General features: G+C 41.7%; 1 protein-coding gene across 1 annotated transcript in view; it reads left to right on the forward strand.

Moving 5' to 3' along the window:
* The window catches only part of BMPER (BMP binding endothelial regulator), a 492,868-nt gene that overhangs the window by 393,930 nt on the left and 71,016 nt on the right, over nt 1-27,922 (forward strand). The window contains exon 13 of the mRNA XM_075315106.1: nt 905-1,241. Within this exon, the coding sequence (XP_075171221.1) occupies nt 905-1,241 (337 nt within the window). The remainder of the gene's footprint in view (nt 1-904; nt 1,242-27,922) is intronic.

Below are 27,922 nucleotides of genomic sequence, written 5' to 3' on the forward strand. Positions count from 1 at the left end.
ACGAATACCAATTTATATGCCAGCTCACTTCTTTGCTTTTTTCTGGGATTTCTTGTACTTTGTACAAACAGGGGCATGCCCTCCTTTCAACTAGGCATTTATTTACAGTTGTGCTCAAAAGGTTACATTCCCCAGCAGATATTTTGCTTTCTTGGCCTTTTTTAGAGAATATGAATGACAACACAAAATCTTTTTTTCCACTCATGGTTAGTGTTTGGGTGAAGCCATTTATTTTCAAACTACTGTGTTTTCTCTTTTTAAATCATAATGACAACCAAAAACATCCAAATGACTCTGATCAAAAGTTCACATACCCTGGTGATTTTGGACTGATAATAACATGCACAAAAGTTGACACAAATGGGTTTTAATGGCTATTAAAGATAACATCCTCACCTGTGACCTGTTTCAGTGTGTGTGCATAAAAGATGAGTGAGTTTCTGGGATCCAGACAGACTCTTGCATCTTTCATCATGCCATTGACGTTTCTGGATTGTGAGCCATGGGGAAAGCAAAAGAAATGTCAATGGATCTATGACAAAAGATAGTTGAACTGTATAAAACAGGAAAGGGATACAAAAAGATATCCAAGGAATTGATAATGCCAGTCAGCAGTGTTCAAACTGTAATTAACAAATGGAAAATCAGGGACTCTGTAAAAACCAAACCATGATCAGGTAGACTAACAAAAATTTCAGCCACAACTGCCAGGAAAATGTATACTAACTTTTGCTCCGGCTCATTTCTTTGCTTTCCTTTATTCTCAATGTGTAAAAGATCTCGATTTTTTTATACTGTATATTCAATGTTTTTATTTGTTGTTCTTCATTATATCTGAATTATTTCTAAATGCTATCGTTATATACCATATTCTACAGTAGTTACTTATTCTTTTTATATTCAGGTTTGGAAATCTCTTGGGATGGAGACAGTTTTGTTGAAGTAATGGCAGCCCCTCACCTCAAAGGGAAACTGTGTGGTCTGTGTGGTAACTACAATGGACATAAACGAGATGATCTCATAGGTAGTGATGGGAACTTCAAGTTTGATGTGGATGATTTTGGTGATTCATGGAGAGTGGAATCTAATGAATTCTGTAACCGCCCTCGTAGGAAGACTTTACCAGAGTTATGTCAAGGGACAGTTAAGGTAAAACTCCGCGCTCACAGGGAATGTCAGAAGTTAAAGTCCTGGGATTTTCAAAGCTGTCATTCAACAGTTGACTACGCCATGTTCTATCGGTAAGTTGCATATGCTCATACTTTCTCTTGCCATATGATTTTAGAGGTTGCTGATATGTTATGGGGAACATCATTCATTACACAATCCTTGGCTCCTTGTGAACTTATTTTTTTAAAAAATCTAATAAATCAAATAGTAGTTGAAAAAGGATCATTTTATACCAACTGAAATGTAAAAGTATTCCTGATCAAGAGATATTAAAGAGAACCTAGAGTTTCCCCAAGTGCTATTAACCTGCAGGTATAGGGTTATTCTGCAGATTAATACCATTATAAAGTCATCTAGAAGCTTTACTAAAGGCACAGCTACTGCGAGAAAATGGATTTTATTTCTCTTGGATACTGCTGGTTTTTAATCATAGAAGCGCAGTTAGAACGTCTATAGTCACCACTCAGTACACAGTGAGAGCCGGCTGTAAGCATACACTGGCACTTTGATTGACAGTTATACCTACAGCACATCTGTACCGAGCAAGCAATCAAAATGCAGGTGCTTGCTTACAGTTGCTGCTTACAATGTTGTGAGCAATGACTACAGTTGCTCAGGGCTTGTATCTGCGACTGAAAGACATCGGCTCCCTGTAAGAATAAAGTTCATTTTCTCTCAGTAGCTGCCAATTTCAGTAATGGTATGCAGATTAACTCTATGTCTGCAGGGTAATCGCATTTGGGCACATGACAGGTTCCCTTTAAAGGGACTTAAATATCAATTGTCCTTGTTGAACACACACTTCAAACTGATCCAAAACAACAACCCAACCAAAATAATGATTGGGTATCAAGTGAAAGCGCATACATGTTTTTCTATGAAAATAGAAACTTTATTGATAGAAATTCAGAAAAAAAATGTAAAAACAGGAAAAACCCACAAAGTGGGGCACATGATCCCAGGATAACATCCACAAATAATCACACGTATTTTACGATTACAATAAATTTGTTAACAACAGAATAAATATCACAACCATATTCCCATATAATAGAGAGAGGTCACATATAGTTGCCTATGGGGCTTATTTTGCCGCTTGCCCTCCGGTGACATAAACCATATAAACTTGCTTTTAGTTCCTGTGAAAAAACTGGTTCAAATACCATTGGTTTCTGCACCAAAGGACAAACAGCATCAGCCTCCTATGCAAAGAGTCTCACTGCAGTTCAAATAGTCAGATAATATATATAAATAGTCTAAGCTATAATTATTTAGATTACTATTTATAGATATAAAGTAGCAAACTACATGCAGTTGCCTATGGGGCTTGTTTTGCCATTTGCCTGCCAGTGACAAGAGCCAAAATAACTTATAATTCATGTGAAAAAAATATCAATTGCAAGCACCATTGGTTTCTGCACAGACAGGCCAACAGCACCAACCTCCTATACAGGCAATCAGCTGCAGTAAAAATAGAGTCAGATTGTATTCATAAAAAGACCTGAGCTATAGGGGTTAAACCACCATTTGTAGATGTTATGCAAAAGATGATACCACTGGCTCACATATCGCTGCTGTTATAAGACAATAGTTGTGAATGAAAGGACATTTACCTATTGCGATGGGATCACCTGGCCATGCGCTCCACCACCCCTGATGCCGTTTAGCCTCACTTCTTCAAAATTCCCTTTAAAGCTACCTCATCTGACAGCAACATAATATATGCAATGAGATTCTGAATCCAGTGATGTATCACGTAGATTCCTCTCTGAAGCCATTCTAAAACAAAGAATTTAGATTCAAGAACACAGCAGGGCTGAGATAGTTGTTTATCCATCCTCTCCAAGCTCTCTATAGAGATTTTGCATTGACTGTGAGGTATCGTCACAGCAGGGGAAATGTTTTACTGCTGTGCACATGAGTTTTTAGACCTGTAATGATAATCACAGGGTAATAAACCCTTTAGTTTATTTAAACAATTGCATAAACATTGATAAGAGAAACACAGTTGCTGTTTGTTTTATAACTCTTACAGCATGCTGTCCACAGCTTATATAGCAAAAACCTGATGACATACTCCCTTTAAGCTCTACAACATATCTGTTAATTTCACAATTATGCAGAGAAGGATTTGTCAGTGGAAAATCACCCAAGTAAATGCTGAAATGCTGATACATTTTAAGTGGCAAATGTATATCAAGATAATGTCCTCCTTGAATACATCTAGTCGGAATATAAAGGGATTCTGTAGATGTAACTGTCTAAAAGAAAAGCCTAATCAACTACACATTTCAATACAACTCTACAGAAAATACATACCCAATGTCATGTAATGTTGTGATCACACACATGCCTCATTGTGAGAAGAATCACAAGCTTGTGGCAGAAACCATTTTTATTTATTTTTTTGTATGAGAGCGATGTCTTTTTGTAGTTTCAGGCCAAGCCTAGTTCCTTAGTGAGCAGCACAATCATTAGGTGACTTTCTTTTTAAACATCTTTCATTCTTTATTAATTCAGAACTTTTCCTGCGCTAGTTTTCATGGCCGGTATTGTGTTACACCATGAAGTCCTAAAACCCCCTTCAAAAACCATGTTCTGTCTGAGAAAAACTCTTTGAAATCGGATTTTGGTGTTTTCCACGAAGCCTTCACAGCCTCCATTATTAGGCAGATTTCCACAAGTCTTGTGTTGACTTTAGAGATGAAAATGTTTCATATCGTAATAATTCACCTCAAAAACATTCAGTAGAATATCATGTTGCTTTTAGTTATTTATTACATCATTTCCCAAGGAATACTTCCTTGTTTTCATATTAATCTTACTTGGCCACTGACTTACAAGATTTTCATCATTGGCACAATCTAGCTTTTCTTTTATTGCCATAAAGAGGACATGCTTAGCTTTCTTGGAGTAAAATAATGATGGGTGGTTGTAAGAATGAAAGCCATTATGGTTTTTCAATGCCACAGGATATAAAGGAACGTGCTATAAAAATGCAGTATAATACTGACATTCTTACAAATACTACAAGTCGTATCGTTATCCAGACTTTGAATGAAATGCTAGCTTTCTGTCAGTGCTATCATTCTAGGGACTTGATTAATGCTATTTGTTTAACTGCTTTGGAAAAGAAAATGTCTAAATTTTATTTAGCTCTGTTTGGTAACAAGTACCAGTCCTTCCAAAACACGCTCAGCATAGCAGTCCAATTACTTCATGTACGGCTATTTCTTTACTGGAGCTTGCTTCTGGGAAACCTCAGAGTATTAGAGGAGACAGCATCATTTATGATGTACTAGGTTTAAAAGGCATTTCTTCTAAGAAATGTATTCTAATTAAAGGGTAACAATGATGGCCTAACATAGGTGTTCCATAGGTGGAAAGGATTGACAATCATTTGCCTTATTATATGCCAATATACGGATTGTCCATGTATATTCTTCACTATTGGTAGAATACATTCTGTTCTTCATGCATTGCCATCATGGTGAGGTTATAGTGTGTATTCTATAGAGTATATTGTGATCTATTGATGCGACAGATAGGTTCAAATTTATTCTAGACCCTTACACATGTATAACCACATTTCTTCAAGGGTGTTGTATAAAAATCTATGTTGTAGCTTCTTTAAATGCCTGTTGATTAGTGGGAAACCAAGTCCTTAGACTTACCAAATTCTTACCGATTATTCTAACCACAGGATGGAAGTGGTTAGCTACTGTATGAGAATGTACAATAGGGTAATGGCCCAGTAATTTTCAATGGTACCCCTATACCTCTGTAACACCATTTATTGCTGTGTCACATTAGGTAATATGGATACTCTAATCCTCTTGTCCTGATAAGTATGTTTTACGTGGCACAAGCAAGTGGCACTAGGGCACATGCATTTTTAATTCAGTTGTACTGGAGATTTAAATGAGCTGGTGGAGTCATCTTGGAATAGAAGACTTGGGAGATAGTAGAATTGAACAGAGGAACTGCAGTAAGGGACAATGTAAGTTATAGTTGAGCAGCAGCAATGTAGAGGTCCAGCACTAACTGCTTGCCTACTAGCTCCACTTGGCAACAATGTTACTGATAACAAAAAGGACTATAGGCAGTGCTCTGCACAGAGTAAAAGCTCGTGACAATGCAAAAAAAAAAAAAAGAATTGAAGCAGCACTCACTATGTGATTCTTTATTTTAAATCCATAATATCCCCAAATTGCGGGATGCAGGTAAAGGGAAGCGGGGAACGTCTGGATGACGGCAGGTTTGAGCATGTCGAGCCGCGCTTCAATAGGCTGTTTCAATTTATTTTTATTTTTGTAGAGTTGAGCTGCAGTATTAGAGTAGTGACGACCTGGATATAGCAGACTAGTAATGGAGACTAAGCATGAATGCACACTACTTGAAAACTGGTAGGTTCCTGCCACCTACCAAGTCAAGTTTAAAGAAGACCTCTTATAAGGGTAAAAGTGAGAAGAATTTTTTCTTATTTTATTGCCACTGCTAGCCTGAGAATTCAAATTTTTTTGTGTTGTTTAAATTCGTCTTACTCTTCAAGAGATATGAGTCTTTTTGTTTAATGCTAAATTTTATGACCTTTAGCAATAGGACATCACGCATAAGATTTTATGCAGAGTAGCTTAGACGTGCACCCAAAGAATCCTGTGAAACACGCCCCAACAGCACTAACTAAAAAGGCCCATATTTTTAGAACCATATGTGGATTTAGGAAAATAACAAAACAAGAAATGAACAAAATACTCATAGGAGCAGCAGAAATAAAGTGAGGGCAAAAACTGACCACTTTTGACTTGGTGACAGGTCCTCTTTAAATGACACTAGACAATGACATAATTGAGACAACCATGAAACCCTGCTAAAGGATAGGAGTCAGATGAGAGTGAAGCATGGAACCGCGATAGGTGAGGAAGACATATATTAGCTAAACCCTTCTGCCCCATAAGGCATTAGTCCGGTCTCCTTTCATCTACAGTGCTTTTAAGAGAGTACAGGACACAAAAGTATTTCTAAAAGCTAAGTTACAGTTTACTTTACAGTTCATAGATTCAATAGAAATATCCAGTAGTCTCAAACGATAAAATTGAAGCTTTAATTCACACACATATACAGTACAGACCAAAGGTTTGGACACCCCTTCTCATTCAAACAGTTTTCTTTATTTTCAGGACTCTGAAAATTGTATATTCATATTGAAGGCATCAAAACTATGAGTTAAAACATGTGGAATGAAATACTTAAAAAAGTGTGAAACAACTGAAAATATGTCTTATATTCTAGGTTCTTCAAAATAGTCACCTTTTGCTTTGATTACTACTTTGCACACTCTTGGCATTCTCTTGATGAGTTTCAAGAGGTAGTCACCGGAAATGGTTTTCTAACAGTCTTGAAGGAGTTCCCAGAGATGCTTAGCACTTGTTGGCCCTTTTGCCATCAATCTGCGGTCCAGCTCACCCCAAACCATCTCGATTGGGTTCAGGTCTGATGACTGTGGAGACCAGGTCATCTGCGTAGCACCCCATCACTCTCCTTCTTAGTCAAATAGCCCTTACACAGCCTGGAGGACTGTTTGGGGTCATTGTCTTGTTGAAAAATAAATGATGGTCCAACTAAACGCAAACCGGATGGAATAGCAATCCGCTGCAAGATGCTGTGGTAGTATGCTGGTTCATGCTGATTCAGTATGCCTTCAATTTTGAATAAATCCCCAACAGTGTCACCAGCAAAGCACCCCCACACCATCACACCTCCTCCTCCATGCTTCATGGTGGGAACCAGGCATGTAGAGTGCATCCGTTCTGCATCGCACAAAGACACGGTGGTTGGATCCAAAGATCTCAAATTTGGACTCATCAGAACAAAGCACAGATTTCCACTGGTCTAATGTCCATTCCTTGTGTTCTTTAGCCCAAACAAGTCTCTTCTGCTTGTTGCCTGTCCTTAGCAGTAGTTTCCTAGCAGCTATTTTATATTTTATATATAAAATTCCATAGGACAAATTTTGTTAAAACCAGAAGCAGATGACGTGTTTTAGATCAAACAGGATCCTTACTTATATCTAAAATGCAGCCAAAATATGAAAAGAAAATGGACATTTGTACAAATCAAAAAGGTAATAACTCAAAATTATTTTTTAAGGTGTTGTGCCCTCCTCAAAATCCCTTATTCTGCCTAGCAGAGAGCCACTAATAAAGAGTAATTACTATGATGGCCATTTTTGGTGCTCTCTCAAGCTTGTAACTATTATGTATAAATCTTTTAAATAGGACACGTGCAAATGAATAAAAAAGTATTGTACTCAGACCAATGTTATTCAATGAGGCAGGGCAGAATAGCATATTTTTCTCACAACTAATTGTGAAATGGGAAAAATATTTGACTTAGAAATCCTACGAGACTCACAAGTCTATGAGTGTGAGGAAAAAAGTATGGCCTCCGATTTTTACTGATACTTTACATTTCTATAGCATAGAAAACTGTAAATGGTCATGTAAATGATTAGTAACTACTACTGTGAAAAAAAAAATGGATTTCACACAGAGGGCGAGAGAAAAAACCGTCCCAACCAATTTTTTATAGTGTTGCATGACCTTGGCCGAATAGTCATATTTGTCTAGTTTGATCTTGTGTCGCTATCTGTCTTATGTTCGGCCGTGGTTGGTTTATCAGTTTACTATCAGAATACTTCCCAATGTGTTACACATACCAGTCCTTCTAGGATGATTTCATGTGAACACGTTTAGTTCTGTAATTCACACACATAATGTTTTAGTAGACACAAGGGAAGTGTAGAAACAGCTGCTGTATTTTTTGTGTCTGAAATTACATTTCTCCAATGTAATACTTGTGAAGATGTTCTACAAGCTTTTACATTATCACCATATGGGAGCAGATAGTTAAATGCGAGTGAGCATTAAAGGAAACAGTCTAACAGATGTGGATACTTAAGGCACATCCTGACGGTGAATGTTGTATCTACTGTAAATCATATCGTATCAATTACAGCAAAAAGATGTGAAAAAACATACCACCATGCTTGGCCCTCCTCTAGGTAACATCTGATAGTAGGGCAAAAATGTGCAAAGGGCACACACAATAAGAGGACATTTCTTTATAACTAACCCCAAATGCTACATACAATATCTTGATGCTATTTAATACTTGGATTAGTAACAAGACACTGAGCATCAATATGACTGTTCCCCAGAATTGTAATGTAAAAGCTCTATCACTTCTGTTTATAGGGGTTATCTAGTTTAGATACTCCGACACAAGGTAGTGACGTTACAATTGAGGATTTTCCACTCAGGATTCTCATCTGTGTTGGGGCTACATATGTATTTCACTCTGGAAGCCCCACCATATCAGTGCTATAGATGGATATTGGTTATGATACACATAGTCTAATACTTTGTTATTCTGAAGAGGTGCCGCAGGGAAATTGAACATATGTTGTCAGATTTCCCAATAAATTATTGCTGAAAATGGTTAAATCTCTAATTACTGCCAGTACTGGCTTGTCCTATACTTTGATAACCACTTCTTAAATGCAACAGTGCCCCATGTAAAGTGTAAATACCATATCCTCACCTACTCCATTCCAGGGATGTCAGTGTTTGCCGCTACTTGTGTTACATTGTTATGTCATGTAAATGCTACACACCATCAGGTGGTACATGTCTGTGGGAGTTTTTACCCATTTATCAAGAGACAGATACTGATGCTGGATGAGAGGGCCTGGTTCGCAATCTATCTTCTAGTTTGTTGAAGTCAAGGTGTTGATCACACCTAACTCATGCAAAAATATTTTTAAGGACTTTGATTTATGCACTTGGGCACAGCCTTGCTGGAGCAGAAACTGTTCCCACAAAGTTGGAAGCATACATCTGTCCAAAATGTCTTGGTATGCTGAAGCATTAAGATTTTCCCATCACTAAAGGCCACTTTACACTCAGAGATAAATCTTTGGCAGATCTCTGGTTGCAGTGAAATCATGGCCATATTGTTCCATTTGTACACAGCCACAAACCTGGCACTGATTGTCCACAATTTCACTGCAACCACAGATCTGTCAAAAATTTATCTCTGTGTGTAAAGTGGCCTTAGTCAATATTGGAAAAACAATCCTATAGCATTATCCCTGTTCCACCAAACCTTGCAGTTGATGCATTGCCACCATTCAGGTAATGTTCTCTAAAGATACCATCACACATAACGAGATCGCTAGCGAGATCGCTGCTGAGTCACGGTTTCTGTGACACAGTAGCGATCCCGTTAGCGATCTCGTTATGTGTGACACCTACCAGCGATCAGGCCCCTGCTGTGAGATCTCTAGTCGTTGCAGAATGGTCCAGGCCATTTTCTTCAAAGGCGATGTCCTGCTGGGCAGGACACATCGCTGTGTTTGACACTGTGTGACAGGGTCACAGTGACTGCTGAGATCGTTATACAGGTTGCTACTGCGACCTGTATTGTTCCTGCATCGTTGGTAAGGTCTGACTGTGTGACATCTCACCAGCGACCTCCCAGCGACTTACCAGCAATCCCTATCAGGTCACATTGTTTTCGGGATCACTGATAAGTCGTTGTGTGTGACTGGGCCTTTAGAATTCATCAAATCTAATCTCGTCTATCAGACTGCCAGATAGTGATGTATGATTTATCACTCCAAAAAACATGTTTCCACAGCTCCAGAATCCAGAGCCGTCATGCTTTACAGCATTCCACAGATGGGAACCAATGCCATGATGCTCCCCATGCACAGTTTTACAATTGAGGTTAACATCATAGGAGGTTTGGAGCTCTGCGAGTATTGAGTCAGTAGAGCGTTATTGCCACTAAATAGTCAACACTCAGTGACCCACACTCTGTAAATTAGATGGTCTATTACTTCATGGCTAAGTTGCTGTGGTTCTACTTTTAAATAATATTAATTGGAGACTTTTTCTTGTTAGTGAAGCTTTCTTCACAAACTGACCAGGGCTTTTGTTCAAAAGAAAGACTGCAAATAAAGGTCCATGTGACCAGACCTGTCCATCTTCATTCAATGGTAAAACAACTCATAAGAGAAAGCTGGGAGGGAGGATGATGGACAGGTTGGGGTACATGCTGCTCCACCAGCAGCCATTCTATGTACAGAGATCCTGGACAGTTTCTGAGGAACATTGCACCCACAAGAGAAAGTGGCCAACCTGTCTTACACAGATTAGATCTGCTTGAATATGGACCTTGAACATTATGACTCCTAACACAATAAATAAGTTGTTTTAAGCAATAACTAGCCAAGGAGATGGTTCTGTAGGTTGATATTACAAATGGTTGTAAGTCCTGTTCGGATAATATCCTGAAATGGCCCCCTTCACTTTTGATATGGGGACATCTAGGGTGAAGACAAAATGTAAATGTGGAGAAATATGTATTTTTATAATATGTACCTACTATAATAACAAAACTAAATTAATACAATAAAATAGATTATTTTCTAATTTGCTAAACAATATATTGGTTTTCTAAATTCGCAGTATGGTTTATAGATTTAACTGTATTACACTAAGCTTATGATTTAGCAGAAATGAAATGTAACAAATCAGTGCAAATCTATAAATACTAAGCTTTCCATTTCTTACAGCTTGATGAAATGCAGAACCACAAACTGAAGTGATGTGTTTATACAAATTCCCACCGCAATACAATGAATTCTCCCCAAAAATGCTTTCTGGTCCAAGTTGTGATGAACATCAGCTCCCCTAAGCCTTTGGTAGTCATAGCTAATCTATACTGAGTAAACTTTATATGTAGAATATAATACCGCAATATCACTGCAGACTTGCCTAATTTTTTATCTTAAACTATTTATATACAGATGCTATAAGGTTCATAAAGAGAAACCTTTATTTTAATTTTTATTTAATAAATCAATAATAAACAAGAAAATAAGCAACTCTGGAATAGCTCTTATCAGACTTATTTGCTTTTTTTTCTTGTAAGGACTGATCATTTTAAAGCACACTAATCACCAGAATTTTCCTATATAACCTAAAGTCGGTGCTATACCGGCACTGTCAGGCTGAGTCTCTACATACCTTTAGTTGTCAGCTCGGATGTATAGGTTTTGAAACACAGGCAAGTAAAGTTTGTAACATGAGCAGTTTTTTGATTGGCAGTAGCTGCCGATCAGCTGATAGCTGAGGTGGATATTCATAGTGATTCCTGCTCCCTGCCTGCCTGTCCGTCCTCCCCCTGTTATTTATGCTACTTCTATTATAGAATTGTTTTACCAACTGACTAGAAGGACCTGTACTGATGTCATACCCATGTGAGCAGAAGTGGCAGGGCCTCAGCCAACATAGTTGATACCAGGAAGCAGCATTATTTTTCTGTTGGCTGAGGCTCTGCCACTTCTGGTCACATGGGTATGACATCAGCAAAGGTCCTTCTAGTCAGTTAGTAAAACAATTCTATAATAGAATTAGCATAAGTAACAGGAAGCATGGACAGGCAGGGGGGCGGGATACACTATGAATACATACCTCAAATATCAGCTGATCGGCAGCTGCTACCATTCAAAAAGCTGCTGATTTCACAAACTTTACTTGCCTGTGTTTAAAATCCTATACATCCTAGCTGACAACTAAAGGTATTTATTTAGCCTGCTGATAGTGCCAATATAGCACTGATTTTAGGTTATATAGGAAAATCCTGGTGATTGGTGCACCTAAAAAATGTAAAAATAAGGTTTGTGAGAAAATATCTTACAAAGTTGAGTAATTTCTTTTGTGTTCTTGATTTTTTACATAAAATTATAATGAACGTTACGCTCTAATCTATGATCATATATGAGCTGAGCAAGGTGACCACAATCAACAATACATTTTCATTGTCATGCATATGCCGCCAATAAAAAAGAGAAAAATTCTAGTTTCAGAGCATTTTATCCCTATTCTTCTTTAAAGGCCCCGTCACACTAAGCAACATCGCTAGCAACATCGCTAGCAACATCGCTGCTAACGAACAACTTTTGTGACGTTGCTAGCGATGTTGCTGTGTGTGACATCCAGCAACAACCTGGCCCCTGCTGTGAGGTCGTTGGTTGTTGCTGAATGTCCTGCGCCATTTTTTAGTTGTTGCTGTCCTGCTGTGAAGCACAGATCGCTGTGTGTGACAGCGAAACAGCAACAACTAAATGTGCAGGCAGCAGGAGCCGGCTTCTGCAGAGGCTGGTAACCAATGTAAACATCGGGTAACCAAGAAGCCCTGTCCTTGGTTACCCGATATTTACCTTCGATACCAGCCTCCGCCGCTCTCACTGCCTGTGCTGCCGGCTCCTGCTCTGTGCACATGTAGCTAGCTGCAGGACACATCGGGTTAATTAACCTGATGTGTGCTGTAAGTAGGAGAGCAGGGAGCCAGCGCTAAGCAGTGTGCGCTGCTCCCTGCTCTGTGCACATGTAGCTGCAGCACACATCAGGTAATTAACCCCATGTGTGCTGTAAGTAGGAGAGCAGGGAGCCAGCGCTCAGTGTGCGCTGCTCCCTGCTCTGTGCACATTTAGCTGCAGCATACATCGGGTAATTAACCCGATGTGTGCTGTAGCTAGGAGAGCAAGGAGCCAGCGCTCAGTGTGCGCTGCTCCCTGCACGTGTAGCTCCGTGCGGTGGTAACCAAGGTAAATATCGGGTTGGTTACCGATATTTACCTTAGTTACCAAGCGCAGCATCTTCCACGCGGCGCTGGGGGCTGGTCACTGGTTGCTGGTGAGCTCACCAGCAACTCGTGTAGCCACGCTCCAGCGATCCCTGCCAGGTCAGGTTGCTGGTGGGATCGCTGGAGCGTCGCAGTGTGACATCTCACCAGCAACCTCCTAGCAACTTACCAGCGATCCCTATCGTTGTTGGGATCGCTGGTAAGTTGCTTAGTGTGACGGTACCTTTACACTCTCAAATCAGTTTTGCACCAAAGTACCTTGTACCTGTACAGCTTGAAGATGGAAACAAGATAAATCCTATTAATGTCGTCCTTACTTGACTAAAGTTATTGATTTAGACCAAGGGTGGGCGAAGTGTGGCCCACAGACCACTTCCGGCCCTCTGGCTGTTCCAGAGACATCCAAAGGGTTCAAAACACTGTGCTTTTCCCGGCTTCACGCTTGCCAATGTCACCTCTATTTGCACCCACAGGAAGCAGACAGCATTGAATACTTTGGTGGAGCAGCCGCCAGCTCCTTCTTTCACCAATCAACGTGACGTCACATGTGCTATGCAGAGCATCAGTGCACCGGAGACCGGTGGTTTTTTTTTTCACGTGATTGAGATATTTGCATATATATAGGAGGCTTTAGGGGCTCAGAAATGTATATAAGAGGCTATGTGGGTGCTCAGAAATGTTTACAGGAGGTTATCTGGGACTCAGAAATGTATATAGGAGGCTATGTGGTGGTTCAGAAATGTATATAGGAAGCTATGAAAGAGCTCATAATGATGTTAGAGGATATGTGGGGGCTCATAATGTACTGTATGTAGGAGGCTATGTGATGGCTCAGAGATAAATATTAGAGGCTATGTAAGGGCTCATAATGTTATAGGAAGATATGTGGGGCTCATAATGTATATAGGAGGCTATGTGGTGGCCCAGAAATGTAAAAAGTAGGCTATTTGGTGGCTCAGAGATAAATATTGGAAGCTATGTAAGGGCTCATAATGTTATAGGAGGAGATGTGCGGCTCATAATATATAGAGGAGACTATGTGGGGGCTCAGGAATGTACAGAGGAGGCTACTTGGAGGCTCAAATTGTATAAAGGAGGCTATTTGGGGGCTCATAATGTATATAGGAGGCTATATGGGTGCTCATACTGTATATAGGAGGCTATTTAGGGGCTTATAATGTATATAGGAGGCTATTTAGGGGCTCATACTGTATATAGGAGGCTATTTAGGGGCCCATAATGTATATAGGAGGCTATGTGGGGGCTCAGAAATGTATAGAGGAGGCTATGTGGAGGTTAAGAAATTTATAGAGGAATCCATGGGGGCTTCGAATTTTATATAAGGGGATGTAAGTATACTTAATTCAGCTCAATATTAAGTGATGCAATTAATATTAATATAAAATAATTATCATTCATATTTTAATAATTGAGAAGAATTAATTGCAGGCTTTTGGTTTGGCCCTCCACACAAGTCACAGTTTCCCATGTGATCCCTCGGGAACATTAATTGGCAATCCATGATCTAGACGCATAACGTAAAACATGCTCAAGTAGCAGAGGCCTGGGCTGCTGTATGCAGGGTGTTCAAAGGGATCCTATTAAGTCCAAAATCTTATTTACCTGCAGATATGGGTGTAATGTGTATGTAAATTGCATTTAATTGCTGTTTAGCCAGCTTACTGAAGAAATGGCTAGCGAAACAAAATTAAGTTTTATTATTCCTGTAGCCAATCGCTTCCAGTTATAGGGTTGGCAGTGGAAACATACTAAAAATGTACTAAAAATACACGTGTTTTTTTTACCCGCATTAAATGCAATTCTATGGGGAAAATCTGCACATAAAACTTAGCACATCCACCAGAGAAATAGACCTGTTGCGGCTTTGAAACATGCACCGCAGGTCACTTTATGGAGAGTAATAAAGCAGCTCAGTGGGCAGGAGATTACTATGGATCCCATCCACTTTGCTGAAGCTGCGTTTTGATGAACTACACCCCTCTTCAAAAACTCAACAAAAACCTATTGTGAGCACACAGCCTTATTCTCCAATCAGTCACTATAGAGTGCCTCTTATGTATCGCTAACAATTCCCTAGTAATTGTGAGTCATGAAATTCATCATCTCAGTATTTTGCATACAATTGAATAGACCGTCTCTGGAGATATGTGACATCTGCTGTGGATCGCGGTCATTACGGCTCATCTGCAGTCCCGCGTACCACATTTGTCCGCTTATCTATAATCTATTCATTTTTTTTCCCTCTTCACCACAATAATGAGAAAATGATTTTATAGTCTATGACACTCAAATGTAAATCACTGCCAGAAAAATATTCTCAGATTGTGATGAGAAGCCTTGGATGGGAATTCAAAGTAGAAGGCCTTGCTTTGAATGTAAACCTGGTGCTTTGCGAGACCTGTTGACCTAAGCAAGTCTGTTTCCCCAGCCCTCCACACATTTGTGTGTGTTCACCAAATTTCTTCCAGCAGCCTGGGACTGAATCTGAAACACATAATTCTCTTTGTATCAAGAGTTATCACAGCTGTAACATACTGACCCACTGCCAGAAGAATCACAGATGTGTCTCTTTCCCTCTGAGTATAGCATAAAATAAGAAATAAGACTGGAGGGAGATTTTCACAAGAATCTGACCAGGCTATAGTTTTGGACCATGATGTGTTCACCTGGGATAGCCTTTGGCTTCGGTCCAGTCTTTGCAGCGTATGATTCTTTTCAGACCCAGGTTCTTTTTCAGTCTTTGATTTCCTATATAATGTACTGGTGGCTTCTTTCTTGAACGTTTGATAGAAAAACCATATGAATTGGCATTCATGATTCTAGTAATGGTTATAGAATCTTTTTCAGCAGCATCAGTGGAATGCTTTTAAAAGCTTTGTTGTGCAACTTTTATGGGAAATTCAATTTACATTCAATTACATTCAATAATATGTTCCAGAACAGCTACGATAAAATAGCTAGTAGCAAACAGCATTCTAACATGGTGGGTAGGATTCACCTATAATCACTTGTTACAGCAAATATGAAATGGCTTATGTGCTGGTGGCATAATCCTCATGGCAGATATCCATGCAATAGATTTGAGAGCAGAATATATCAAATAAATTGAAAATAATCTCACTACCGTGTTTTTCCAAAAATAAGATAAGCCCTAGCAGGGATTTTCAGCATTTTCGGAGCAAGGCTTAAATATAAGACATCCCCTGAAAATAAGCCCAAGTCGCGGTTCAATAATGAAGTGTCCATGCAGCTAAAAAAGTTAATGATACTGCAGGACACTTCATTATACAAAGTGGACACCCCGCAATCCTAGTCACCAGACGTCGAGCGGGAGGCCTTGCAGTGGATCGTACACCCACACACATCAGATCTCACACCTGCACACATCAGATCACAGAAATAATCACCCATCAGATCACACACACACACGACATCCAGCGATACCGATTTCGTCTGGCCGGCAGAATCCTGAGATGCAGTGCGGTGGAACGCAAGGACCTGCGGCTGCGGATGGAATGCTTACAGGACCTGCTACGATCTACTCCAAAAATAGGCCCCAGCACTTTTTTGGGAGAAAAAAAAGTATGACAGTGTCATATTTTTGGAAAAACACGGCAGATGAAGAAAGCACCCCTTTGATTATACTTTATATTTTACTATAATTAAGTTTTTTTAATTTTTTTATATTTATTGCTGCCACAAATGGCATCTTGGTGAAATTTTGGGGAGTTTAGGTAGAGTACAGACCAAAAATTTGGACACACCTTCTCATTCAAAGAGTTTTCTTTATTTTCATGACTCTGAAAATTGTAGATTCACATACACTCTTGGCATTTTCTTCATGAGCTTCAAGAGGTAGTGACCAGAAATGATTTTCACTTCACAGGTGTGCCCGGTCAGGTTTAATAAGTGTGATTTCTTGCCTTATAAATGGGGTTGGGACCATCAGTTGTGTTGTGCAGAAGTCTGATGGATACACAGCTGATAGTCCTACTGAATAAACTGTTAGAATTTGTATTATGGCAAGAAAAAAGCAGCTAAGTAAAGAAAAACGAGTGGCCATCATTACTTTAAGAAATGAAGGTCAGTCAGCCCGAAAAATTGGGAAAACTTTGAAAGTGTCCCCAAGTGCAGTGGCAAAAACCATCAAACGCTACAAAGAAACTGGCTCGCATGAGGACCGTCCCAGGAAAGGAAGACCAAGAGTCACCTCTTTGAGTGAGAGGGTGTGTCCAAACTTTTGGTCTGTACTGTATATATATAAAAAAAAATCAAATATACTCTGAGCATAATGTATTTTTTCTATTCTACACCAGAAACAATACGTAAATAAAATAAATGCCTTAAAAATGCTAGAAATTCATGTTTTGTTTTCTTACAAATGTTTAAAGGGAACCTGTCATCAGAAATTTAGCTATAAAGCTAAAAGTTCCCCCCTCTGCAGCTCCTGGGCTGCATTCTAGGAAGCTTCCTATAGTTTTTTTGGCCCCTTTTATTCCAAAATAAATACTTTGTAAACTGGTACCTTTTCGTATGCAAATTTCTAAAATCGTCCATGTGGGCGGGCTGCCTGGGGTCCGTTGCTGTCCTCCTGCAGATTTACGCCGCCCCCGAACGCTGAATTTCAAAAGCTCAGGACGCCGCCCCTGGGTGCCCGTGGTCCCGCGCATGCGCTGTTACACTGTAGCGGTGCCGTGCACTGCGTGCACGGTGACCGCTAGTGATGCTTTGCGCGGGCACGAGGTTATGGGCGGCGCTGTGAGTGTCATCAGTAAGTGCCGCCCATAACCTCGTGACCGCACTTTCCCCTATGACTCCAGCGTTATGCGCAAGCGCTCGCTGGCCTGATGCCCGGACGTCCCCTCCTTCCCATCCTGCTCAGCAGCAGGAAATAGATGGGAAGGAGGGGACGTCCGGGCATCAGGCCAGCGAGCGCTTTCGCATAACGCTGGAGTCATAGGGGAAAGTGCGGTCACGAGGTTATGGGCGGCACTTACTGATGACACTCACAGCGCCGCCCATAACCTCGTGCCCGCGCAAAGCATCACTAGCGGTCACCGTGCACGCAGTGCACGGCACCGCTACAGTGTAACAGCGCATGCGCGGGACCACGGGCACCCAGGGGCGGCGTTCTGAGCTTTTGAAATTCAGCGTTCGGGGGCGGCGTAAATCTGCAGGAGGACAACAACGGACCCCAGGCAGCCCACCCACATGGACGATTTTAGAAACTTGCATACGAAAAGGTACCAGTTTACAAAATATTTATTTTGGAATAAAAGGGGCCAAAAAAACTATAGGAAGCTTCCTAGAATGCAGCCCAGGAGCTGCAGAGGGGGGAACTTTTAGCTTTATAGCTAAATTTCTGATGACAGGTTCCCTTTAAAAATGCTGAAAAAAGCTGTGTGCAGCTAAGTTCCTACATTAAGTATTTGGTGAAATTTTGATGTTAGGCCTAAGTCACACGGCGAGAAAAATGGTGTGAGTGGAGTGCGATAAAACATCGCATTCCACTCGGACCTATTCTAGCCTGTGTGTCAGCACTCATGAGCGATTATTTTCTCAGCCCTAATCGGACCGAGAAAATAATTGCAGCATGCTGCGACTGTAATGTGAGACTCTTTCTCTCGCACCTATTCAAGTGTATGGGGTGAGAGAAAAATTGCACTGCACTCGCGGTACACCGGTGTGAGAATCGCAATAGCTGGCTACGGAGGAGAGAGGGAGAGAAACCCTCCCCCCCTCCTCAGCACCGCCCCACCCCTCCTCAGTGCCGGCCCGCCCCTCCTCAGTGCTGGCCCACCCCCCACAGCTGAGGTCCACTCGCATGATCTGACCTTAGTCACAAGGATGCTCGCATGACCCTCGGCTCTGCTGTACTGCCAGCGTGAACCTAGTGTCATGCGAGGATCGCACTAGTGCCCAGTGTGGCCCCGGCCTTACAGATTTTCTGCAACTACTAGTGTCTTCTGTTGCGTTTTTTTATTTTTTTGTGTTGTGTTTTAAAGAAAATGAATTTCTTTTGCACATTTGATGTTACTTGGCTTCGATAAAACTTTATTAATAAAGTCATGTGTGGGCTACATGTGTTTTAAAAGTGTTTTTACCACTAAAAACAAATTCAAGTGGAAAATAAAACACATATTTACTGTAAGAGAAATTGACTTGTTGCGGATTACAAACAGGAAGAAGAAAAAAGCAAGAAATCACCAGTTGGTGTTTCTGGGGGACAATACTCACATACAGTTGGATATTTAGCACCAGTGAGGATTAATTACTAAAACTTAGCTTTTATTTAAGCTCTTTAAAATTCAAAGATAAACAGACAATTATAAAATACACTTAGGATCACCCTGCAGGTAGCCAAGGTGCATGTTACCATGCTGTAATGAACAACCCTTGGAATAACACCAATAGGGGAATACAGTTATGTGTAATGCAAATATCAATTACTGTCATACACAAAGCATTCTGAAGATGTTGGACAGAGGTTCCGTTATCTCAATGCCAAAAATTGGAGAACTATCTCATCAAAGACAGTAAGATATAGACTATCTCCTAATACAGGGATCGCTTACACATAATAGAATATAAAACTTAGAAAGATCTCACCCATTTGGAGGATCTTCAGACGTTTGGTACGGCAGTTCGTCTTTTGGAGGGGTCACAAAGGGGCCTGTGGTCCAGGCTGGATATAGCTCGCCCTAAACCCCCTTGTCTCCCGTCCTTACAAGGACGGTCCACATCTGAACCTGTGTCCTTGCAAAAAGTAGTCCCACATGCCTCCCACCTCCCGACGCGTTTCGTCACTTTCTGTGACTCCTCAGGGGTCCAAGCATGAAAGATCATGTAGTGGGTCAAAGAGTGGTGTGTGACCTGCAGAGTCCAAACACCAAATGCTGCCAACCGCCAGCCCCCTCATTGTTCATCTATAAGTATATAGTTAAGGGCCCGCACAGCCAATCCTAGCAACCTCCAATCAGGTGCAACTCATGAATAATCTACAAACTCACCATTTGGTTCATGGTCGTCGCCATGCCAACGGATTTCCACGTGTCCCGGGCATTATGATGTTATCCAAACTCCATTATCCCCAGGCGTGCACCGCACTTCCGGGTGGCGGTCACGAGAAAGAGGCCTGATCCGCATCACGTGGTGCACTCGGCACCACGTGGTCAGACATGTGATCCGGCGCGTCACCATGTCCTTCAGTGCGGTCCTCTGATATCAGGCACGCCCACAGAAGGAGGCCAGTTCCGCATCACGTGGTGCACTCCGCACCATGTGATCAGGCATGTGATCCGGCACGTCACAATGTCCTTCAGTGTGGTCCTCCGATATCGGGCACGCCCACAGAGCACACAATCAATGATCACGCACAAAGTACAGAATCCCTCAAAATGATTCATTGTGTTGTAGTGTCGTTGTTATACTCAATTATGTAGATGCGATTTTACATCAGGGAAACCCCTCAACGCATGGAGGGGACCCAGAGATGTCACGTGATGTAAACATCACCACGTGATCCACCCTACCATCGTATCAACAACGGAGGGATTGCAGGCTATAAGCAGGCCCCCTGCCCCTCTAAGAGGGGGGCCAAACATGCCACGTAGAGCGTAATGTATTGCACTGTGCATATTAAAAACAATGCCATATATCAACCAACAGTGGAAGGGGATACATATAGTAGGCAATTGTACTGCACATGTGATCAAAAAACATTACCTCTCAGAGGGGGACTGCTGCAGGTGAAAACACATATTTACGTGTTGTAGTGACTCATGATTACAAAAAGGAGTCCTACAAACACATGCAGCCTCATATTATCCCTGATATATTTCACATACATCACTAAATTATATGTCTAGATGTTGTAATATCACCTATACTTAGTAATGCAGCTCAAATTACACAACAACAGTTTTATTTCAGGGGATTACTTAAAGGTTATTTCTTTTCACCCATTCCCCTAGGGGAGTGTATATCAATCATGAGTGTAGTAGGAGTTAGTGTATTTTAACAAAATGACAGGGTGGCAGAAAAAATTGTTGTCTTTTGCCACATATATACAAAAGGGGGGCCATAGCACACCCCAAAAATGTCCAGTAATATTTAGACAGATTAGAAGATGGCACATGTTTATAGATAGCAGTAGGAGTAAGTTCATAGAAGGGTATGTGTCATATTGAAGATATGATGGATATGGGGAGCCAGATTAAATATAGCAGCCATATTGTAGTTGTTCATTAAGACCCCTGGGTGAAACCGTATCCAACTTAAAGATCCACCTGGTTTCGCGCTGTAGGATCAAGCGATCCCAATTTCCACCCCTGATTGGTGGTTCGACTTTGTCGATGCCAATGAAGGAGATCACAGTTTTCCTTCCTCCATGTATATTATTCACATGGCGCGCCAAAGGGGTCTCTCTCTTGTGTTCCATGTCACCCAAGTGATCCCCAATTCGTCGTCTAAACTCTCTGATGGTCTTCCCGACATACTCCACTCCGCATTCGCAGGTGGCTTTATAGATAATCCCTCGAGAGCGACAGTTGATAAAGTGACGTATGTCAAATTGTTCATGGGTGACATTAGATTCAAATTTCTTTGAGGTTTTGATAAATGGACAAGCTACACATCCTCCACATCTGTAGCAACCTTTTACATTGGATTTCAGCCATGTTTCCTGCTGAGGTGTTTGAAAATGGCTATGGACGAGTCTATCCTGGATAGACCGTCCTTTTTTGTACGTGACATGTGGATATGTGCCAATCTTATCCTCAAGATCTTTGTCCATCCGAAGGATGGACCAATGCCTGTCCAGGATATTTCTTACCTGGTTTGATCCATTAGAAAAGGTCGTAATGAATCTAGTAAGACCCTCATCAGCCTTTGCAGGGGCTGGGACCAGGAGATCTGCTCTGTTCATTTTTTTAGTGTCATTATAGGCCTTCTTTAAGACCCTGTCAGGGTAACCTCTTGCCAGGAACCTCCTTTTGAGGTCGTTAGCCTGGTTTTTAAAGGTACCCTCATCCGAGCAATTTCTACGCATTCTAAGATATTGCCCTTTAGGTATTCCCCTTTTGAGGGGAACAGGGTGATTACTTTCCCATCTTAGAATGGAATTAGTAGATGTCGGTTTTCTATATGTGCTCGTTCTGAGGGTACCCCCCTCCATTTTAGTGACCAGGACGTCCAGAAAGGGCAGGCTGGTGTAATTTGCCTCATAGGTGAAATGTAGTCCAATAGGGTTGCCATTCAAACTCCTCACAAAATCCCCAAGAGCGCTCTCCGTGCCGCGCCAGACAATGAACACATCGTCGATATATCGTGTCCAGAATTCAATTCTGTTTGTGTCACTTCCTTCGTCCTCGCCGGTGAAAACCATCGTCTCCTCCCACCAGGCCAGGAGCAAGTTGGCATACGAGGGGGCACAAGGGCTCCCCATCGCGGTGCCCCTGCGCTGGTGGTAGAAACGGCCATCGAAGACGAAGTAATTTCTGGTAAGGCAGAAGTTAAGTGCTTTCAATATGAAGGCATTGTGTTGAGCAAACTGGCAACCTCTAGTGGACAAAAAATATTCCACCGCCTGTAAACCCTTGTCGTGTGGTATAGAGGAATACAAGGCCTCCACATCGATGCTCGCCAAAATGCAGTCATCGTCTATACATATCCCCTCGATCTTTCTGAGAAAGTCCATGGAGTCCCTCGTATACGACTGTAGGGATACGACGAATGGACGCAGAATAATGTCTAGGTATTGTCCCAGATTTTGGCAAATACTATTAATTCCTGACACTATAGGCCTACCCTTTAATGGATCCAACCCTTTATGCACTTTCGGTAGTCCATAAAAGGTAGCGACTACCGGATTTTGGGGCAGCAGGAATTCATGTTCTTTCTTATCAATAGACCTGAAGGCCAAAGCCTCATCCAACAAGTTTTTCAATTCAGATAGGAAAGGCTTAGTAGGGTTTTCCTTAAGAATGTCATATGCCTCTCTGTCCCCGAGAAGGTTCATGCACATATCGCGATACCTCTCAGAGTCAAGGACCACCACATTGCCACCCTTGTCAGAGGGCTTAATGACAATGTGGTGGTCCTGCTCCAAACCACGCAGAGCCAACATCTCCTCCCTGGTACAATTGAATGACGCAAATACATTCTGTTGCCTCAATTTTCTCAGGTCCTCCGTTACCAGGTTAACAAAGACATCCACAGCAGAGATGTCACCCTGCGGGGGTGGCATCTTAGTGCTTTTGCCCCTAAGGCTGGTAAAGGGACCTTCACCTCTATCATTGGGATTTATCTCAGTCAATGAATCGAGCAATCTTACATCAGACAACATGTCGGGAGGAATTCCCAACTCCTCACAGGTTTTATTATCCTGCCTACAAAAATGCTTCCTCCATTTCAGCTTCCGCGCAAAGAGGTTGAGGTCCTTGACACTTTCAAATAGATCAAAGTCCGAAGTGGGAACGAAAGAGAGACCTTTTTTAAGAATTGATTCTTCCAACTCACTGAGGGGTCGTGAGGACAGGTTAAGGACCTGCATGCCTATTTTGGGAACTGGCCCCTCCCCTCCGTTCGGCTCCTCAGTGAGTACTCGCGATCTAAAAAATGAGGCCCCTGTGTGAATTGGTTACCTCTATCTTCAATATGACACATACCCTTCTATGAACTTACTCCTACTGCTATCTATAAACATGTGCCATCTTCTAATCTGTCTAAATATTACTGGACATTTTTGGGGTGTGCTATGGCCCCCCTTTTGTATATATGTGGCAAAAGACAACAATTTTTTCTGCCACCCTGTCATTTTGTTAAAATACACTAACTCCTACTACACTCATGATTGATATACACTCCCCTAGGGGAATGGGTGAAAAGAAATAACCTTTAAGTAATCCCCTGAAATAAAACTGTTGTTGTGTAATTTGAGCTGCATTACTAAGTATAGGTGATATTACAACATCTAGACATATAATTTAGTGATGTATGTGAAATATATCAGGGATAATATGAGGCTGCATGTGTTTGTAGGACTCCTTTTTGTAATCATGAGTCACTACAACACGTAAATATGTGTTTTCACCTGCAGCAGTCCCCCTCTGAGAGGTAATGTTTTTTGATCACATGTGCAGTACAATTGCCTACTATATGTATCCCCTTCCACTGTTGGTTGATACATGGCATTGTTTTTAATATGCACAGTGCAATACATTACGCTCTACGTGGCATGTTTGGCCCCCCTCTTAGAGGGGCAGGGGGCCTGCTTATAGCCTGCAATCCCTCCGTTGTTGATACGATGGTAGGGTGGATCACGTGGTGATGTTTACATCACGTGACATCTCTGGGTCCCCTCCATGCGTTGAGGGGTTTCCCTGATGTAAAATCGCATCTACATAATTGAGTATAACAACGACACTACAACACAATGAATCATTTTGAGGGATTCTGTACTTTGTGCGTGATCATTGATTGTGTGCTCTGTGGGCGTGCCCGATATCGGAGGACCACACTGAAGGACATTGTGACGTGCCGGATCACATGCCTGATCACGTGGTGCGGAGTGCACCACGTGATGCGGAACTGGCCTCCTTCTGTGGGCGTGCCTGATATCAGAGGACCGCACTGAAGGACATGGTGACGCGCCGGATCACATGTCTGACCACGTGGTGCCGAGTGCACCACGTGATGCGGATCAGGCCTCTTTCTCGTGACCGCCACCCGGAAGTGCGGTGCACGCCTGGGGATAATGGAGTTTGGATAACATCATAATGCCCGGGACACGTGGAAATCCGTTGGCATGGCGACGACCATGAACCAAATGGTGAGTTTGTAGATTATTCATGAGTTGCACCTGATTGGAGGTTGCTAGGATTGGCTGTGCGGGCCCTTAACTATATACTTATAGATGAACAATGAGGGGGCTGGCGGTTGGCAGCATTTGGTGTTTGGACTCTGCAGGTCACACACCACTCTTTGACCCACTACATGATCTTTCATGCTTGGACCCCTGAGGAGTCACAGAAAGTGACGAAACGCGTCGGGAGGTGGGAGGCATGTGGGACTACTTTTTGCAAGGACACAGGTTCAGATGTGGACCGTCCTTGTAAGGACGGGAGACAAGGGGGTTTAGGGCGAGCTATATCCAGCCTGGACCACAGGCCCCTTTGTGACCCCTCCAAAAGACGAACTGCCGTACCAAACGTCTGAAGATCCTCCAAATGGGTGAGATCTTTCTAAGTTTTATATTCTATTATGTGTAAGCGATCCCTGTATTAGGAGATAGTCTATATCTTACTGTCTTTGAGGAGATAGTTCTCCAATTTTTGGCATTGAGATAACGGAACCTCTGTCCAACATCTTCAGAATGCTTTGCGTATGACAGTAATTGATATTTGCATTACACATAACTGTATTCCCCTATTGGTGTTATTCCAAGGGTTGTTCATTACAGCATGGTAACATGCACCTTGGCTACCTGCAGGGTGATCCTAAGTGTATTTTATAATTGTCTGTTTATCTTTGAATTTTAAAGAGCTTAAATAAAAGCTAAGTTTTAGTAATTAATCCTCACTGGTGCTAAATATCCATCGGATTACAAACATGCACCGCCAGTCAGTATCCACAGCATGCAAAAAATGCACAGCAGGCACCATATTTTTATAAATCCCATTCATTTTGCTGGGACTGTGAGTTGCTGCACCAAATACTCATTGCCGAAACTTAGCCTTAGGAGATATGGCTTAAAATTTTGGCTTAAAAAATTGTGCAAAAGTAATTCAACTAATAGGTGGTGAGAAGTATGACAAAAGTGTGTAAGGATGCATCAGAATTGTCATCCATAATGAGCCAGTTATAAACGTGGAACGTTTCTAAAATACTTTGTGTACAAACTCATTCCAGGATCTCTGCTTGATGTAAGTAAATAAAAATCTTCATTTTTTTTATTTCCAAAAGGTGAAAATCATTCTGACCATGGAATGGACAGGTTCATGGAACATTACATTTAGGCCATGTGAGCACATTGAGTATTGCTGAGTTTTTTACATCAGTAATTTGAAGCCTAAAGCGGGCTTTACACACTGCGATATCGGTCCCGATATTGCTAGTGTGGGTACCCGCCCCCATCTGTTGCGTGACATGGGCAAATTGCTGCCCGTGCCGCACAACATCGCTCAGACCCGTCACACATACTTACCTGCCCGGCAAAGTCGCTGTGACCGGCGAACCGCCTCCTTTCTAAGGGGGCGGTCCGTGCGGCGTCACAGCGACATCACTGAGCGGCCGCCCAATAGCAGCGGAGGGGCGGAGCTGAGCGGGATGTAACATCCCGCCCACCTCCTTCCTTCCGCATAGCGGCCGGGAGGCAGGTAAGGAGAGCTTCCTCGTTCCTGCGGTGTCACACGGAGCGATGTGTGCTGCCGCAGGAACGAGGAACAACCTCGTTACTGCTGCAGTAACGATTTTTGAGAATGGACCGCCATGTCACTGATGAGCGATTTTGCACGTTTTTGCAACGATGCAAAATCGCTCATCGGTGTCACACGCAACGGCATCGCTAATGCAGCCGGATGTGCGTCACCAATTCCGTGACCCCAACGAGTTTGCATTAGCGATGTCGTAGCGTGTAAAGCCCCCTTTAGCCAGGAGTGGAACAATCAGAGGAAAGGTATAATAGAAAGACGTCACCACTACTGTATTTTTACCCACTCCTGGTTTTGGCTTAAAAATGCTGAGGTAAAAAAACTCACCAAATACTCAATGTGTGCACATGGCCTAAAAAGTCAGAATGATCCTGGTCAAATATTCAACGCATTTGCTTGTGAAACACCCCCATATCATCAGGCTTCCTCTACTGCTCTTGACAGTTTCTTCAATTTCTCCATCTGTTAGCTCCTTTTTTTTTTTTTTTTTCAAGACCCATTTACACCCATCAGGGCCTTGTCTATTGACTTTTGTCTCATCGCTCCAAATCACCTGTTTCCAATTTTCTACTGTCCACTTTTCATACTTCTTTGCAAATCCGAGCCAACACTTTTTATGATGATATTGAAGTCAAGCCTTTTTTACCTTCTTTAGGGCCACCATTTCAGATTTGTGTAACGTGCATCACGCAGTGGGTGCATGGACGTCTATGATCTTACTATTATGAAGCATACGAGCTACTTCTACTGCCGTATTTGTCGCCCCAGAACTGATAGATCATGTGACAAGTTAATTTGTTGATTCCAATATTTTGACTGGACATCCACTTCTTGGCTTTTAAATGGATGAATGGGCTTCATTTTGTATTCTTCCAAATTTTATGGCACTCACATGATGCAGTTTGGCAATTTTCTTGGCCGGGAGACCGCTATCGATGAGCTGGGTGAAGCTGTTTCTCTTTTCTTTAGAAATCTTCATGACTACTCCTCAATTCAAACCAGTGTTGTTTTTTTGTTTGTGAATCAACTAAATAAAACACAATAAAACACTGAGCTATTAGGGAAAGTGAGAACAGGTTGTAATTTGTAGTATTTAGGAAGAAGAAAAAATTTCAACCACAAGGGGCAAAACAGTAACAATGTAGTAGCATGGCAAGTATCTGCATAACTAATGTTATGCTAAATAGTTGCAAGTCAAATTTATGTATGAGATAGCCAGGATGATTGTCTATAAATTCAAGGTAGTCTCACTATCAAAGATATAGTGGATGGTGAGATATGGAGTCTGAAAGTCAAAAGTTTAAAACATTGCTACCCTTTTGCTCTTCAGTGTATGTCCCCATCCTGGTATGTACAGTACAGACCAAAAGTTTGGACACACCTTCTCATCTCTAGAACAACTGTTAAGAGGTGACTTTGTGCAGCAGGCCTTCATGGTAAACTAGCTGCTAGGAAACCACTGCTAAGGAGACAGGCAACAAGCAGAAGAGACTTGTTTGGGCTAAAGAACACAAGGAATGGACATTAGACCAGTGGAAATTTGTGCTTTAGTCTGATAAGTCCAAATTTGAGATCTTTGGATCCAA

This window comes from Anomaloglossus baeobatrachus, chromosome 6 (genome assembly GCF_048569485.1).
Source record: "Anomaloglossus baeobatrachus isolate aAnoBae1 chromosome 6, aAnoBae1.hap1, whole genome shotgun sequence".
Lineage (NCBI taxonomy): Eukaryota > Metazoa > Chordata > Amphibia > Anura > Aromobatidae > Anomaloglossus > Anomaloglossus baeobatrachus.